Source organism: Varanus komodoensis, unplaced genomic scaffold (assembly GCF_004798865.1).
Source record: "Varanus komodoensis strain SLA01 unplaced genomic scaffold, ASM479886v1 scaffold6_2, whole genome shotgun sequence".
Lineage (NCBI taxonomy): Eukaryota > Metazoa > Chordata > Lepidosauria > Squamata > Varanidae > Varanus > Varanus komodoensis.
Genome location: NW_025336346.1, coordinates 17,466,803 through 17,482,821, shown reverse-complemented (window position 1 = coordinate 17,482,821; position 16,019 = coordinate 17,466,803). Strand labels below are relative to the sequence as shown.

Here is a 16,019-nt window from a genome sequence, read left to right as displayed (position 1 = left end):
TTCCGACCAAAATCTCCTTTCAGACAGAGAAAGTGGATGGGTGGGGATTCAGGTATATATATTTTTGGAGCATTCTATTAATGGATAAAGGGTTTAATTCAGACTCAGACATGCTTAATGTAGTACCATCAAATCCATGGGATCTAAATTAGTCATAACTAACCCATCCCATTGATTTCAACTCTAAGTATGACTAAGTCTAGATGTAACCTAATGTTAAGTGATCAAAACAGCATTCTGATCATTGAATGGCTCTGGTCAAACTATGTTCCAAGCTGGACTCACAAAGGAATACTTTTCCACATTGGGGACAGTCAGCCATAAGTTCATTAGAGGCTAAAAGGGGTTAGTGTTGGTTATGACAGTGCCATCAAATCATTTGTTTGTTCATTTATTATAAACTATAATTTATTATTATCTATTCTACTTTTTTAGAACTCAAAGAGGCTTGCGTCATTCTCCTTCTCCTGCTCTCAAACCCTGTGAAGTAGGTTGGGCTGAGAGTGTGTGACTGGCCCAAAGTCACTCAGTTGGCTCCATGGCTAGGTGGGGAACTAGACCCCAGACTGCCCAACTCCCAGACCTGCGCTCTTCACCACCACACCACATTGGCTCTTGTAAGCATCAATTAGTACTCTGGAAAATGAAAGGCCTGCTCTACTACTCCGGTGCCCTGGGAAACTGAAGGCAAACAGCTTCAGTAATTGGCTAGTTTAGTCAAAAAAGCATATTCTTTAAAGATGTGCACATTCCAGGGCAATGAAGTATCAGTGAAATACACTTCATTGCACATAAGCACACCTGTAAGGAAAGATGCATACTGGAAATGCACAGTGATGTCATTAACCTGATTAAACAAATGAATTTATATTTGCAGAGAGGGTATTGGAGTCATTGAGATTCTCTTCTCATTTAAGATGTGCAGGAATCCATTTCTTCTTATTTGGGCAACTTTTGTTTTCGCACAAGACAAGAAACACTCGAGTGACTGGTCTGTACTTCCAAAATAAGATTATTCTAAGAACCCAATTAAAAAAAAAGATGGAAGCACCTTGTATCCTTGTCAAGTTATTAAGTCATATAGCCTGCCATACAGCACTTGGTTGCAGGAATGATAATATGCCTACAGAAGATAGCAGACCACTTATATGATCAGATTGTGCAAGATCTGATTGATTTGCCTTAAGCTTGTTGGTGCTAGTTCTTTTGCATTTGGAGGGCAACATTATATGCCAGAAACATCCAACCATGACTATTCTATTGATGAGAATGTGATTATTTTGGGAAGTTTCTCTCTTAACGCCTCCACTGCTAACAGATGGAATGCTGATTCTGGTAGCAAACTTGGCAGCATTCCTCCAAAAGCTGTTCTGCTCCTGTCCCCTCTAACTCCTCGCTGGCTGTTCCACAGAGACAATGGCATCCTTTGAGTTTCCTTAAGGTAGGTGTACTTCTCTTGGTCCTACCACCATCTGAAACCCATATGGTGAGGACCTGAGACAGGGCCTTCTCTGTAGCAGCCCCCACATTCCAGAATCCCCTGCTGAAGAAGGCCAGGTTAGCTCCCTCTTTGCTGTCCTTTCACCTGCAGGCAAATATGCTTTTCTTCAGGCAGGATTTCGTCATGTAAACTGCTCTGCTGAAGGAGATGTGACTGGCTGGGTGTTAGTTATGTCTATTCTTGCTGTGGACTGAATTGCGTTTTTCATTTATCTGCTTTTATGTTTAGTTTAATTATGACAAAACAATTATGATTAATTGTGATTAAACAATCTGTATTAGTGTTAGCCATCTCAAGTACCATTTTTGGCAGAAAGGCAGGATACAAATTAAATAAACCACCACCCACAGAGATAGATTAGATATAGATGCAGACAGATACAGATGTGGATACTGTACACTACTTTCTGCTGATGATAAACCCTCCATTAGGTAAGAGAAGGGACCATCTTCTCAACAGCACACCCAGGAGACTCTGGTCCAGATTAACAGTGCTGAGTGAGACAGACACTTAATTCAATTTATCGAGCTGCTCTCTAGGGCAGTCCCTTTGAAAACTTTGGGTTTCATTCAGGAGCAAGCGCAGCTGAGTATGTAGTAATTACAGCATAGTCCCTGCCCCTTCTGGAGTTATAATCCTTCTGCAAAGCAGGCCCCCATCATACAGTGACGGCAGCAAGTGTGTTGCTTAAAGAAGTTCACCAATGTCAGAAAGAAATAAGTGCTTCCAGTATTCTGCTTCCCCAACTTTACCCATCAAGGTTTTCCTGCCATCTGTAAGTTTATCAACCAACCATTGCTGACAGGTGGACTGGACAGCAAGTTTTCTTCATGGACTGCAACCCCCAAACAAGGACTTAAGCCACATCTGCATCGTTATTGATGGCAGCCCCGTAAAAGCAGCATCTTCATGAGGCAGTTCTGAGTTTGGCCTGCTCACTGCTGTGCATTTTTAAAAATTCCAGTAGAATTGTAAAATGCTAGGAGAATTGGGCACAGGCTCCCATGAGAGAAGCAAACAGTTACCGCACAAATTTAATGTCTGAATGGAAAACTCAAGCTTGGGTCACCTTACTCTACCTAAAGCATTTACTGTGCTCCTGTAATTCCTCGCTCATGTAAGTTTCGGAGGCTTTTTCACAACAATTGCCATCCTCCAGAGATTCTTCCCAGCCTTTTTAGCAAGGTTTTTTTAGAGTGAGGAAAATCTGGTATTCAAATTTAAATCCCAACAACCAGAACAAAAGCCTTGTGAAAAGTTGCCAATCCAAGATACCAGACAGTCAACCTGAACTTGGTCAGAAGAATACATAGAAAGGCAGAGAAATACAAAATGGTGGGGTGGGGGGCATAAAGGACACTTTTTCCCTCTCCCAACGGAAATGGAAGAAACCTCAGTAAAGCAGTGGATTAAGCTCCTCATGCAAAGAAGCCCTTAAAGCTCTCCTTCTAAACAGACTGTAGTTAGGGCAACTTTCACACTAATGTGTAAAGCTGAAGCTAGCTGTTTGCAGCAAGGGAACTTCCAATTTCACAGAAGAGCAAAAAAACCACAAGACTAATCAAATAAGGTTCAAGGTCCAGTCCTATCACTCATGATGCCTGGGGTTTCTGAGCATCAGAAAAGCTCAAATATCACGAAAACAAAATATCTCCGGGGCCAGCATGGAACAAGAATTAATGCTACTCTGCTTGCTAGATATTCTATTCCAAATGGGCTCAAACAAGCAGAGCAGGCAAAAGGACTAACCTGACATAGCAGGAGGAAGGAGTATCTTGTGGCCTATTGCTGCATTCAGCAAAAAACGCCCTGTATGTACCCTCCACATCTGATATTATGAGAGCCAGTGTGGTGTACTGGTTAAAAGCATGGGACTGGGACTCAGACGATCTGGGTTCTAGTCCCCACTCAGCCATGGAGCCAACTGGGTGACTTCGGGCCAGTCACAGACTCTCAGCCCAACCTACCTCACAGGGTTGTTGTTGTGGGGATAAGATGGAGGAGAAGAAGGATGTAAGCTGCCTTGAGCCCTTTGTAGGAAAAAGGCAAGATATAAATCGGATAGTGTTCAGATGAGCACTTACAAGTATTTACTGATTTTCCAGAGCCTGGTAAACTATCTGAACTTTACCAAAGAGTTCTAAAGCTCTGCCTAAACTTTCCAAGACACCTTTAAAAGGGTGTCTACCTGACATGCATGCAGGGAACACAGCTCTGTGTCCACTGCATGGGCAGTTTACATAATTTTCTAAATATGAAAAGACCTTCAAGCTGCCTGCCACGATGAGCAACCATGCTCCCCTAAGTGGCCCAAATGGGCAATATGTTTAAAAAAGATTTAGAGAGGAAAATGGAAGTCCAAAGCCTGTGGGAATGCTAGCTTAGACTTGGCATCCTATGGAATGTTTGCCCAGCTGAAGTCAGGCTGCTTCTACATTACCATGCTTCCTTCTCAGGCAGCATTTCCTAAGAAATAATTACATTCTAGCCACTCTTTCATTCATGTTCCTCTTTTTATTATTATTTGGGGTACACTGCTCCAATATCTGTTGATGTGGAACAGAGAATAACATCTATAATAAATAAATAAATAAATAAATAAATAAATAAATAAAATTTGTCATCAAGAAGCCTCTCCTGCAACAGAATTCCCTTTGGCCATCCTTGTCTCATTTAGCAATACATATAACTTAGTAAGGTACATGCTCCCTTTTGAAATTCCTTCCTGTACAGAGAATGTGTTGTACGTAGGACACACTGGCAGACCATGTGTGCCATCAGAGGCATGCGTATTCTTCTTCTCCCTTGATCCTGGTATGGCATGAACACGGCAGTAAGGCAGACCCAAATGAAAAAGACCACAAGCAATTCATCCTTCAAAAGAGCACACTGGGAATAAGTCTGTGGTAATGGATTCTAAAATTGATTTAGTAAAGTAGTGCTTTGACTTTTAATTTAAAGTGGGAGGACAGAAGAAAGGATACAACTAATTAAAGAATCTAATATGAGGCTTGAAAAAAGGGTGAGAGATTTCGTGGAGAGCAGTGGGAAGCTTTAATCAATGATGATATCTTATTTCACTTGGAAAAAAAAACTCTTAGAAAAGATTTCAAGCTCTCTTCTCGTACCCTCATTTTGTCCACAGAGGGCAGAGTTAAAGTTGTTTTCCTGCCACCTAAAAGATACTCTAGGACTGCACAAGTTTCCTGAAGCATCTTCTTGAGGCTCCCAGGGGCTCTGTTTTCCTCAAAAATCCACTCAGAACCACTTTAGTTCTCTTCTCTAAGGCAACCTATTTCCCTACACAAAAAACCCTGACAGACTGAAGACGGGGAGCCAGCATCTTCATAAGGCAGCCATAACCAACATAGTGTGGCTATGCCAAGACAATCCCTTGGGCACCTCAATTAAGTAACAACATAGGGTCACCTCACAGCAGAAGTAGCTCCCAGGCTGCTGTTGTTGATAACTCCAGTTGGCATCTTATAGAGCACATCATCTGTCAGGTCCTACCATGCTGCTTCCATAACAAATGTGAAGTTACTGCTGACTTAAAACCTTAAGTGCACTGCATTACATGAACAGGTTTTTGTCCACACATGTCCGGCACATGCTCTACACAACACCCATCAATCAGGGCTTTCCAGCATGGGCAGACAGAGCACACATGAGTGCAGGCACCCATACCAGCTTTTGCCTCCTTTCAGCATGATGAAGAGGCTGGCCCTGATTCTCAGATGACCATATGGCTTGACTTCTCCTGGATTATATTGTGGAGTTAAGGCCTAGTTCACGCCTATACTCTCAAGCAGTTGTATATTCCAACAGGAATGTACTTCACTCCTGTACTACTGACACCCCCAACTCACTCTCAAACAGCCAACCAACTTGAATTATTCCCCACTGAACTGGAAGTAAGGAAAGCACAGAAGTGAAGTACTTTACGTCTAAGGGAGCATAAGTGGTCCCACTTTTCAAAAAGGGTAGTAGAGGGGACATGGGGAATTACAGATCTTACGTCCATTCTGGGAAAGACAATGGAAAGGCTCATAATAGCAAGAGATCTAGTAACCCTAGGTAGGGAAGGGAGGTGGGCAGCCACGCAACACAGCTTCTGCAAAAACAGGTCCTGCCAGACGAACCTTGTGGAATTCTGTGACAAGGTTTCGAGGTGCCTCGATGGAGGGGATGTGGTGGATGTGGTCTACCTGGATTTCACCAAGGCCTTCGACAAAGTGCTGCATGATATCCTGGTTGAGAAATTGAGGAGTTTTGGGAGAGGCCAATGCACTGTCCGATGGATCAGGGAATGGTTGCCAGACTGAAAGCAGAGGGTAACTGTTAGTGGGGAAATCATTGGGATGGCAGCTGGTGACGAGCGGGGTCCCCCAGGGCTCTGTCCTGGGGCCAATCCTGTTCCAATCTTTTCATCAATGAACTGAAAGACCAGTCTGATGATCAAATTCACAGATGATACTAAAACGGGGGCAGTGGCCACAATTGAGGAGCAGGTACTCCGGATCCAGAAGGATCTGGACAGATTATGGAAGTGGGCAGTGGACAACAGGATGGCGTTCAATGTGGATAGGTGCAAGGTCTTGCACTTGGGGCATAGGAATGAGTGTCATAAGTACAGGTTAGGGCACAAGTGGCTGGAAAGCAGCACTTGTGAAAGGGATCTCAGGGTACTGGTCAACTGCAGGCTAAACATGAGTCAGCAGTGTGACACAGCGGTCAAGAGGGCGAATGCCACCCTTGGTTGCATAGCCAGAAATGTAGCTTCTAGATCAGGGTCTCAAACTCAACTTACCTGGGGGCCACTGGAAGTAGAGTCTGGGTGAGGCTGGGCCGCATCAGGGATTACACCACCACGGTGGTGGTGGGCCGCTCATCCGGAGGCCGGCCCGGACGCCACCGGCGCTTTGAAGGCCACAGGGTCCCTCCCCCGTGCCCCACCCATCCCAGCAATTGGCCCGCGGGCCGCGAGTTTGAGACCCCTGTTCTAGATCGAGAGAGGTATTACTGCCACTTTATATGACTCTGGTGTGGCCACAACTGGATTATTGTGTTCAGTTCTGGGCTCTTCATTAGAGGAAGGGTATATCCAGGTTGGAATCAGTGCAGCGTAGGGCCACAAGGATGGTAGCTGGATTGCAGGGAAAGCTATATGAGGTGAGGGAACTGGGTTTTTTCAGTCTGGAGAAGAGGAGATTCTGAGAGGATCTGTTGGCGACATATGGGTACATGAGGGGGTGCCACACAGAGGTGGGTAGAGACCTGTTTGCCCCTGCAGAGGAGGGCAGGATGTGTTCCAATGGAGCAAAGCTCAGGGAACCAAGGTTCAATCTGGATGCCAGGAAGAACTTCCTGATGGTCAGGACCCCTAGGGTTTCCATGGGAAGTGATTGAAACCCCATCAGTGAGGGTGTTCAAGGATAGACTGGACATGCACATGGAAGGGTGCAGAGACTAGATGGCCTGGGAGGCCCCTTCTGACTCGCTCTGTTTCTGTTACTAAAGGAAAGCTGCCGATGGGGGAAACTATTTCTATTTAAGTGCAGATGCGAAACTTCCTAACTTGTTGCATTATCTACTCTGCATGTGCCTTAGTGTAGTACAGCCTCTTTGTACCTTTTTGGATTACATTATGGACTGAATTAAGTTAGCTTGTCTGTTTATGGAAAATCCTGCATCTGGATAGTGGAACTGGATGGTGGTTGCCCAGTCTTTTCCTTCAGTGAGAGCCTTAGTAAAGATAAAAGCACTGGAGTTCCCTGCGAAATTCCAAATCAGGGGCAGGGGAAAAGTCACAGACCTATTTTCTTGGACTGAGCCAGAATCAAAAGAAAAGTTGGATGTTTTAAACTTATCTTCACATAAGGAGTTAGCACACAAGCTTGACACATTCCAGCCTTCAAATTAGAAATTAGTTCTGGTGGTGGAATTTTTTTTTATCAGGTCATGGTCAGCTAAGAGTATTTTAGGTGCTTACTCTGGACCCAAGCCGCAGAACATAGATCAGAAACTAACAGTTTAAGCCAAGCTGTGGACAGGCTGCTGGTGGTGGGAGGAATGGGGACAGAAGTGGCTGCAGCATAAACTGGTGAAAGGTTTTTGCTGAAATCTAGGATGAAGGTTGATACAGTCGCTTTTATCAAGTTGAAAAAGCAATTACCCTGAAGGTCACATGGTCTCAGAAATGTGAAGTTCTGCTGTGGCTTACAGTTATTTTATTCACTATGGTTTTCTAACTGGATTATGATTTGATCAGAATTTGACCAAACAACACTTTTCTATATCTGGATGCCTCTCTGAACGCTTCTGCAGACTCTTGCCAGGAGCAATAAGCTTTCAATTTAAGGGGTTGATTGGTGTGTTCTCTTTACCACTAGTGTGCAACAGACAACAGTTGCATTGTTTTTCCACCTAAAGCCAGTTAACCAGAGTGACTCTTCTTTTAATGGCCATTATAAATGCACAGCTTACTCTGCATGCATGCAGCATAGGGGAACCAGGAGTTCAAGTGGCTTGAGGCTGTTTCATACGGTGAAGAAGGAACTGAAAATGAACTGTGAACAATGCATGAACCTGATCCACACGCTGGAGACATTGTAGGCAGCGTCACATGCCCATTCTTCCTAAGAGGAGCACAGCACAGGGGTCCAGCCTTTTCATCAAGAGTGCACTGCCTTGGGAGATCCAACTTTCCACCTCATTGCACATGTTCAGACAGAAGTTTAACACAGTCCTTTTCATGGAGAGTTCCTGATGTTCTCCTCTTGATCAGATTTTTCTGTGTGATGATGAGTGCTATGTTTTTCTTTTAATTTGATTATTTTATGCACATATTATTATACATATTTATTATGTTGACTTTAAGCTGGTCTGATGGCTTAATATGGGAGAACAATGCACCAGAATCCTTCCTCGTGATTATTTATTTATTTATATCCTGCCTTTTTTCTTTCCGACTCAAGGTGGCTTACATTATTATTCTCCTCCTCTTCTCAATCTCATTCTCTCAACACCAACCCTGTAAGGCAGGTTGGGCTGAGCATTTGTCAATGGATCAAAGTCACCCAGTGAGCTCCATGGCTGAGTGGGGACCAGCACCCTTATCACCTGTGGCCCAGTCTTGCATTCTTACCTACTACAACACAATGGCTCTCTAAAAATAATGCCTTCTAAAAACAGAGAGTTGATCACTCAGGAAACTATATAACACATCTTTCAGCTCATGTTATCCCAACCCCCCCCCACCCCAGAAGTCCTTCTCCAGTTTTTGCTTTCCTTTCTCTTGAATGACTGTTGACTCATGAGGAAGGCACAAGAGAATTATTTGTATATGAAGATCCACATTACATGTTTGACTGGTAGCCATCCCATCCCATCTGAACAGAAAATTTACTTACTGAACTTATGATTTCCCCATCATGTTTTACAGCATCTTCTAAGCCATCCAAGTTATAAATAAAGCTGCGACATACCCATCAAAGAGGCAAAACTAAGCATTTTTTCCTACCTTACTTTCCACCAATGAGATGAGAATCTGCTCCATGATGCTGTTAATGGCAGGCACGGATGTCTGAATATGGCCGATCACCACACCTATGGCAACCCGGGAGAGCTCATAGCTGAGATTTGTGTTCCTGCGGACTAGCTCAATCAATTCAGCACCCATGGTCTTTGGCACGGATACTACTAAGCTGGAGGATTCCGGCTCCACATTCTCTAAACCAACAGCCTTCTTATCTTCCAGGCAAGGAGAGTCAACGCCTTCTAAGCCTGCAGGAGCACCTGCCACAGTCTCACTGGCTTGCATGCTCTTCTTGCTGCTGACATTCGATGCCTCCCCTTGCATAGGAGGTGGTGGGGCAGCCCTTTTGGACTGGGGGGATTTGCTTGCGCTCCCATGCTTCCCTTGCACAGCAGGGCTGACATCTATGCTGTGTGACACCATCAAGTGAGAACTTCTGCTGGGAACAGGGGGAGGGGTGTTGCTAGGGCTGGGAGTAGCCGGTGGAAGACCCGACTCTGTGGAGCCTGTGTACAAGGTATCCAGTGAAGTTGTGCTCATAGAAGAAGCACTAGAAACTGACCCAGAGGTGATTTCAACTGCATCTAAGAAGGAACAATTAAAATATCTTAAGAACAACATGAAAGGAAAAAGGGAGGGGGACACAACTGCAACAGGAGGGGAGTCCATTAAGCAGCTCATTGTGCATTGCTTCCAAAGTAGTTTAACTACCCTTCTGGTTCACTTATCTCAAAGCAAGATTGTATTAACTGTCTCTCGAGCATTCCTGAATGCTAACCCCTTTACAGCAAGTGAAGAAAAAGCTGCTCTACAGAGACGGATTTTCTTCAAAGATCTTGCTGTTTTTACAGAAGAGTATTAACTTGGGAGGGGGGGAGTAGAAGAGATGTTTCCCCAAAGGACTGGCCAATATGTTTCATTTTAAGCATACAGCCATTCTTTTTAAATGATGTATCTTTCTCTTGTTTGAAAGGGATAAAAATGCCTTTTGGTCCTTTTTTCTTACTACTGTTACTTTCATGAGCCAAAGGAACATACGGTAGAGATCATCAAGAGTCAACACTTGGAGAACAACCAGTTTTGTTCAAACGTCTTCTTTCTCTGAAGAATTTCAGAATGCTTTTTAATAATTATTCAAAATGAATTTAATAATTATTCAAAATGAAGTTTACCAGCTTTATTGGGATCAAAGATCAAACTCTCCCAGTTTGAAACTTCAAAGACCTTTAGAAGCCAATTTCCTCCTCAAAGTAAAGGCCTGGTGCATGACAGGAGATTGGTGCCAGCCCTCTGCACTGCAGCCTCCTTCCCCATTTAAAAGGTATTTGGCAACAAGATAATGCTATGAGAGTGCATTGGCTCAGAGGTCCCCACTATTCCCAAGGCCTCCTCAGCAACTTGAGAGCCCTGGAAACTACGTTTCCCATGGGTCCTGGCACCTGGGACACTCCTCCGGCAGCGCTCTCAAGCATGAGAAAAGTTCTAGGACCTCCAGCATGTTTCGAGGAAAGGGATCAAGTCGGGGTTGTGGCTGAAGGGGCTGGGCCCAAATGCACTCTCTAAAAATAATTAGGTTCATTGTCCAGTAATTTGGGAAAACAAATACATTTGTTTTAGTCAGCTGAGCTCATTCAGAATTGAGTTGGCGGGGGCATACCCATCACTAAAGCTGAGCTGTCCCAAAACTACATCTTCTCCCACATCTTAGTGAAAGTTCATATCCACTTAATGGAACCATCACCAGGGATGTTGATTCACTGCACAGATTGCAGGCTGAACTGTGGAGCCCCATCTGGCAATCAGTGCATTTTAAGACATGAACAGGTTTCTAAACCTGATAGGATGCCAAGATGCATTTTTAGTCAATGCATAATGTCAATGTCGCCTTAAAATCCTCCTCCTAAAAACAGAGCACATCTGGAAAGATCTTTGTATAATCATAGGGAGTAACATTATTCTATACTCTCAGCTCTTTGTCCCTTATGAGGGAGCTGTGCCTGTTAATGTGACTCAAGACTCATTATTTTCCCCTCTCTAATATTGCATTAAACTGCAATTAGGGTTAAATGTCCATGGCTGGAACTGTTAAAGTAGTGATATTAATCAGTTACAACTTCTGAAGATAATTGAAATAACTTGTGCCTAATAAATCAGAAATTAATGAATTACACCTGCACAACCTGTTTTCTTCAGCAAGTTGATAGCCCAATGTCCCTCTGCTGCCATTTTATTTTGTGCCAATAAACTCAGGCCTACTGAAACCAAACACTCAGGTAAGCAGAGCTCATTTATATTGGAAGTCCAACCGCCCTGCTTAAGATTCTGCCTATGTTGCCTTCACTGAGTTTTATTCCTTATCTTCTCCCAAAACAGGTACTACGGATCTCCCTCAGCTGGTCTTTCACTGTTAAGACAAGGAAGATTATGTATGGTAAACAGTGGCACAGATAAACAACTTGAGAGCCTTATCAGCAGATGAAAAGAAGCCATTCATTTAAATGGCAACAATGCTGATACCAATACCTGATTAACTTTATCACCTTCACTTTACCCACCAATCTCTTAGGAGCCAAAAGGAAAAAGATCTAGTTCCCTTTTCTAAAGCATTTTTTCTAATTGCTAATGAATAATCTAGCACACTGTCATTGACTTGGACTCAGGGGGCAAAGCGAACAGCAGCATGCCTTCAAAATCACAGAAGAGCAGAGCTGGATGGAGCCAAAGGACCAAGAGTCCAACCCGCTGCTCAGTGCAAGACTCCAAATTAAACCATCCCTCTCAGATAGTTAAAGGGCACTTGGAAACACCGAACTCTTTGCTACATGTAGGAAGGCTGGGGTAATTTGTGGCTTTCCTTACGGAGCTCTCTACAACTACTTGGTTTTTGTCTCTTTAGTACGAAGGCACAAATCATAACCATGGTTTGCTTTCCTTAAACCAAGCTTTCAAATTGCCATTTGCTTGGTCATCTCAGCTGAGTATAAATATTCTCTGGGTGACCATGCTAATGTAGCATGTCTCCTTTGTAGCTTACCTCCAGCATGAGTTTGACCTTCAAAAGTTCAGAAATTGACTGCAGTCTAGTGTTCAATGGCCAGTATTTTGATTTTCACACCTAAAGCCTTCAGTTTAGTTCTGCGAACAGTGTGAAGGGGTTTTTTAATACCATCTTTCATGTCTAGCCAAGACCTTGTAATTGTCTGAGTCAGCTTCTTTATCTGTGCCAGCTTAGTACTATGGGCTTATCTTCTGTTTACTTTCTCTACCATGCCCCAAGGACACATCATTCGGAATCTGGAAGGTTAGCAGCCTTTGCCCCATTCTTTGTGTTCACTGCCATTTACCTTTGAAAGGGAAGCAAACTAAACTCAGAAGGACATTTCCAGATGTGGGATTCTGGATTTTTTAAATGTTTGCCTTTGGATAAAAAGGTCCAAATTAACAGTTGATTCCCATGTGCTTGCTCCTAGATGCGCCAGTGAAGCCATTTATGATTACTAAGAGTAGACCTCATGACTGCTCCAACATAGCAGTGCACTAGAATAAGGACCCTCAACTTCAGCTGCAATGCTCTGTCATGAATAATTATTCTTCAAAGTAAAATGAAAATTATGGCCTGAGCCTTTTACTTGGAAGCATGCCCCACTGAATTCAATAGCACAGATTATGAATGGGATTGCCGCCTTAATGCTCCAATCTCCCCAGTTTTACCGCACAGTGTTAAGAGTAGATTAAAAGTTTATGGGGCAGAGGTCAGTAGATAAAAGTATTCTGTATGAGTGTTGATCTGTGCAGGCAGGCTGGTTAATAAAAGATGATTGGGGTGGTAACTTTTGTGAACCTCTTTGTAAGAATGCTTTAAAAATGGTTAAATATTATGATCTGTTTGTGTGTAACAACAACCCATAACAAGAACTGTCACTGAATCATGGGTTTTTCTTGAATCATGGATTGTAGTTATGGGCAAACCTTGCATTATGGTTTAACTATTGTTCTTAACTACAAACAGCTCAGAAGGAGAATCTGTGGCTTGCTGCTGCGTTGCGAACTCAGCATTATTTGTAGTTAACAATCCACAGTTAAACCACAGTACAAGGATTACACAGAATGGCAACCCATGATTCAACGGTGCACTGCTCAATGATAAGTCATACTCAGTCCATACTGTGGGTTGCAGTCATATGTTAAACCAGATCTAGAGCTGATTACGCAAACCCTGGATCAAGACTGGGTGCTAACCAAGTTATGAAACCATTGTCTCAAGTGGGTATGGAGGTCATGATTAAAGGCCACTCCCAGTCTTTCCATCCTCTTTACTTGCAAGGTAACACGTGGATCTCACTGGCTTCAGGGCTGAGCACAGACAAGTCAACCTCTGGGATCTTAACGAAGTGCAAAGCAGCAGCTGGTGATCTGTCCTAACCATAATTATGGTTTATGTCTGCACCGGGTCCTTCTGAGGAAGGCACTGCTGGCACGAAAGCTATTTAGATAACCAGCGCAAACAATTACAGCACCTGAGAATGCTTTGCTTTGTATCAGCAGCACTGGGATTCCAGGTTTTAACAACATGGCAACTGACTGCCAGCACTTACGTTAACTGACACACCCTCTTGGTAGAAGCTGAAAGAAAAGTGCTCCCCGGAGCACTGCTCTGCAATGTTCAGATCTGAACAAAGAGCGGGATGGACTGCTCCCAGAAAGCTCCATCTTAATTGAGTCCTCCATCACTGCATTATTAGTGGGCTCCCCCTGGTGATCTATGCAGTTATCACATCCTGGCCAGGAGAAAGCTGGAATGTTCATGTTCATCCTGCTCGACTGTGCTACTCCCAAAGAAAAGCAGGAAGCACTTCAAGAAGTGATGCCCAGCCAAGGTGACCATCTGCACAGAAATACGCTTGTTTCCCAAATACTGCCTTACAAGTCATTCTGGAAAGACGGCATGGCCAATTTCTGAAACTGATTGAAAAGGAATCATTAAAGATTATTTTCATCAGACAGATTTTTCCTTCCCATCCACTGGAGAGTTCTCTCCAAATTACATCTGTAACTAACATTCCTTAAGGGAGGAACCATATGCACTTTCCTGCTTACACACAATTACAGGACTGAAGAGAATGCCAGAAATATTCAACAGGCCCACTACCCAAGTGCACATAGGTAGTGCATATCATTCCTGAATTTTCTAAAAAAGCCACGCCTGCATTGTGGTAAAACAGGCAAGTCTTCTCATATTGATAACCTTCATTTACATTTACATTTTAATTTTAATTTAATTAAAACATTTCTACCCATTCCTTTGTGAAGCCTCAGGATGGCTTACAAAAAGGGGGAAAAAAGAATGGTATGTTCCAACAACCCTGTGATTTTTTTAAAAAAACCCTTGTATATGGAAGTAGACTCCCATGCTCTGCTTCCTGAATGCATGACTGAAAAGCTCAGAATAGGGGTGGGGGAACCCCTTTGCAGAACGACATAATAAAAGCCATGCTGGATCAGACCTGAACTCCATGTTGGCGAAGTTCTGCAGTGGTGGTGATTTCTAAAGCCACAGGGGGTGAGTCCAAAATGCAACAAAATACCAGCATGTTGCAGCTTAAAGCTTCTCACTTCCAGTAAATATACTTTAGGAGTGACAGTTCGTCCTTTCAGAAAGAGGAAAAGCTGGGAAACCAGCAGATGATCCATAGATGGAGAAAGAATCCAAGGATGGATCAGGGTATCCAGAGAGCTGGCCTGACCCACCCTGCCTTAGAACAACAGAAGCACATTTTGTTCTATGACTGCAAACAAAGCAAACGCTTAGCATAAACACACACCTAATATTTCTCTTTGGCATGTGGAGCCAGAGATGTGGCCAAACCAGCAAGCTAGTTGTACAGTATCTCAAGATCACACACTTGCAAAGGCATTTCCCTTACTTTTAATGGAGGCAGACATCTGCATGTTCTTGAGTTTTTCTGGTGGAGGGGGAGTGACGGGAGCAGCACGGCGGGGCTGCGCCGGGATCTAGAAGAGAACATTTCAGAGTGATCAAAGCCAGCCGCAACAGCAGTACACAAGACGTACATGTCAGATATTTTTTCCTAAGTGTCTACACATTTGTCCCAATATTGCCTCTTCCATTCCTTTAGTATGCCTCTGGAGAAGAGAAATGTTAATTATAATCAGTTCCCTTCAAGAGCAAAGCAGAACCTCTGAACACGTTGCTTTCCTCCCTCTCAATGACAAGGAGAGCAGCATGTTTAATTGCTATGTTCAGCAGTACACCACGCTGGTGTTGCACAGGCCTGTCAAACACGCACACTGCGTGTTGCGCTCAGCCCCTCCAAACAGGCAGCAAGCCACGTGCATGTTAGATGCATTTGGAGTGATCCATGCAACAAATTATACTTGCAAAGGTATAAAGACAAAGACATAATGTATGTAGGTTTTCTTCACATTAATGCATTCAGAGCAATTTTTACTTAGACTGGTGAGGGGGAGGGAATCTCAAGGTAGACAAGGCTATTTACAATGTCATTCATTCCCTGCACTTGCTCCTGATGCAAAAAGCTTCAGGCAGCATGCCGAGCTTAAGCTCCCCATAACTAGTACATTCCAAAGTAACATACTTCTCCTGTGAGCAGATAGGAGCTGCAACACTGATCTTATCATCTGAGCTGTATAAAGAAGAAAGGGGGGCAAAATAGGGCAGGTGCTAGATATGTCACATCCAGACTGCACAGGGGTCACAGACCTACATTGCATGGCTCCATTTCCCATTTCCAGAAACAAGGCCATGCTTGGCATACTTTGTAATTCGGCCAGAGATGCATCTCTTGGCTCAGTGGTTAATAGCACCTGAGCCCTTTAACATCCAACTGCATCCCCCAGCTCATCTCATCTCTTCCAACTGCATCCTCACTAACCTGGCATGATGTGGCACTTGATCTCTCCCACATGGGCCTTATTCTCCACTACATTTCCATTTTCTTA

General features: G+C 43.6%; 1 protein-coding gene across 2 annotated transcripts in view; it reads right to left on the bottom strand.

The window, feature by feature from the left end:
• The window catches only part of NCKIPSD (NCK interacting protein with SH3 domain), a 98,675-nt gene that overhangs the window by 32,620 nt on the left and 50,036 nt on the right, over window positions 1-16,019 (bottom strand). For both annotated transcript variants that reach the window (XM_044451344.1, XM_044451345.1), the window contains exons 4-5: window positions 14,963-15,050; window positions 9,024-9,622 (exon numbers count right to left, since the gene is read on the bottom strand). In XM_044451344.1, the coding sequence (XP_044307279.1) occupies window positions 9,024-9,622; window positions 14,963-15,050 (687 nt within the window). The remainder of the gene's footprint in view (window positions 1-9,023; window positions 9,623-14,962; window positions 15,051-16,019) is intronic.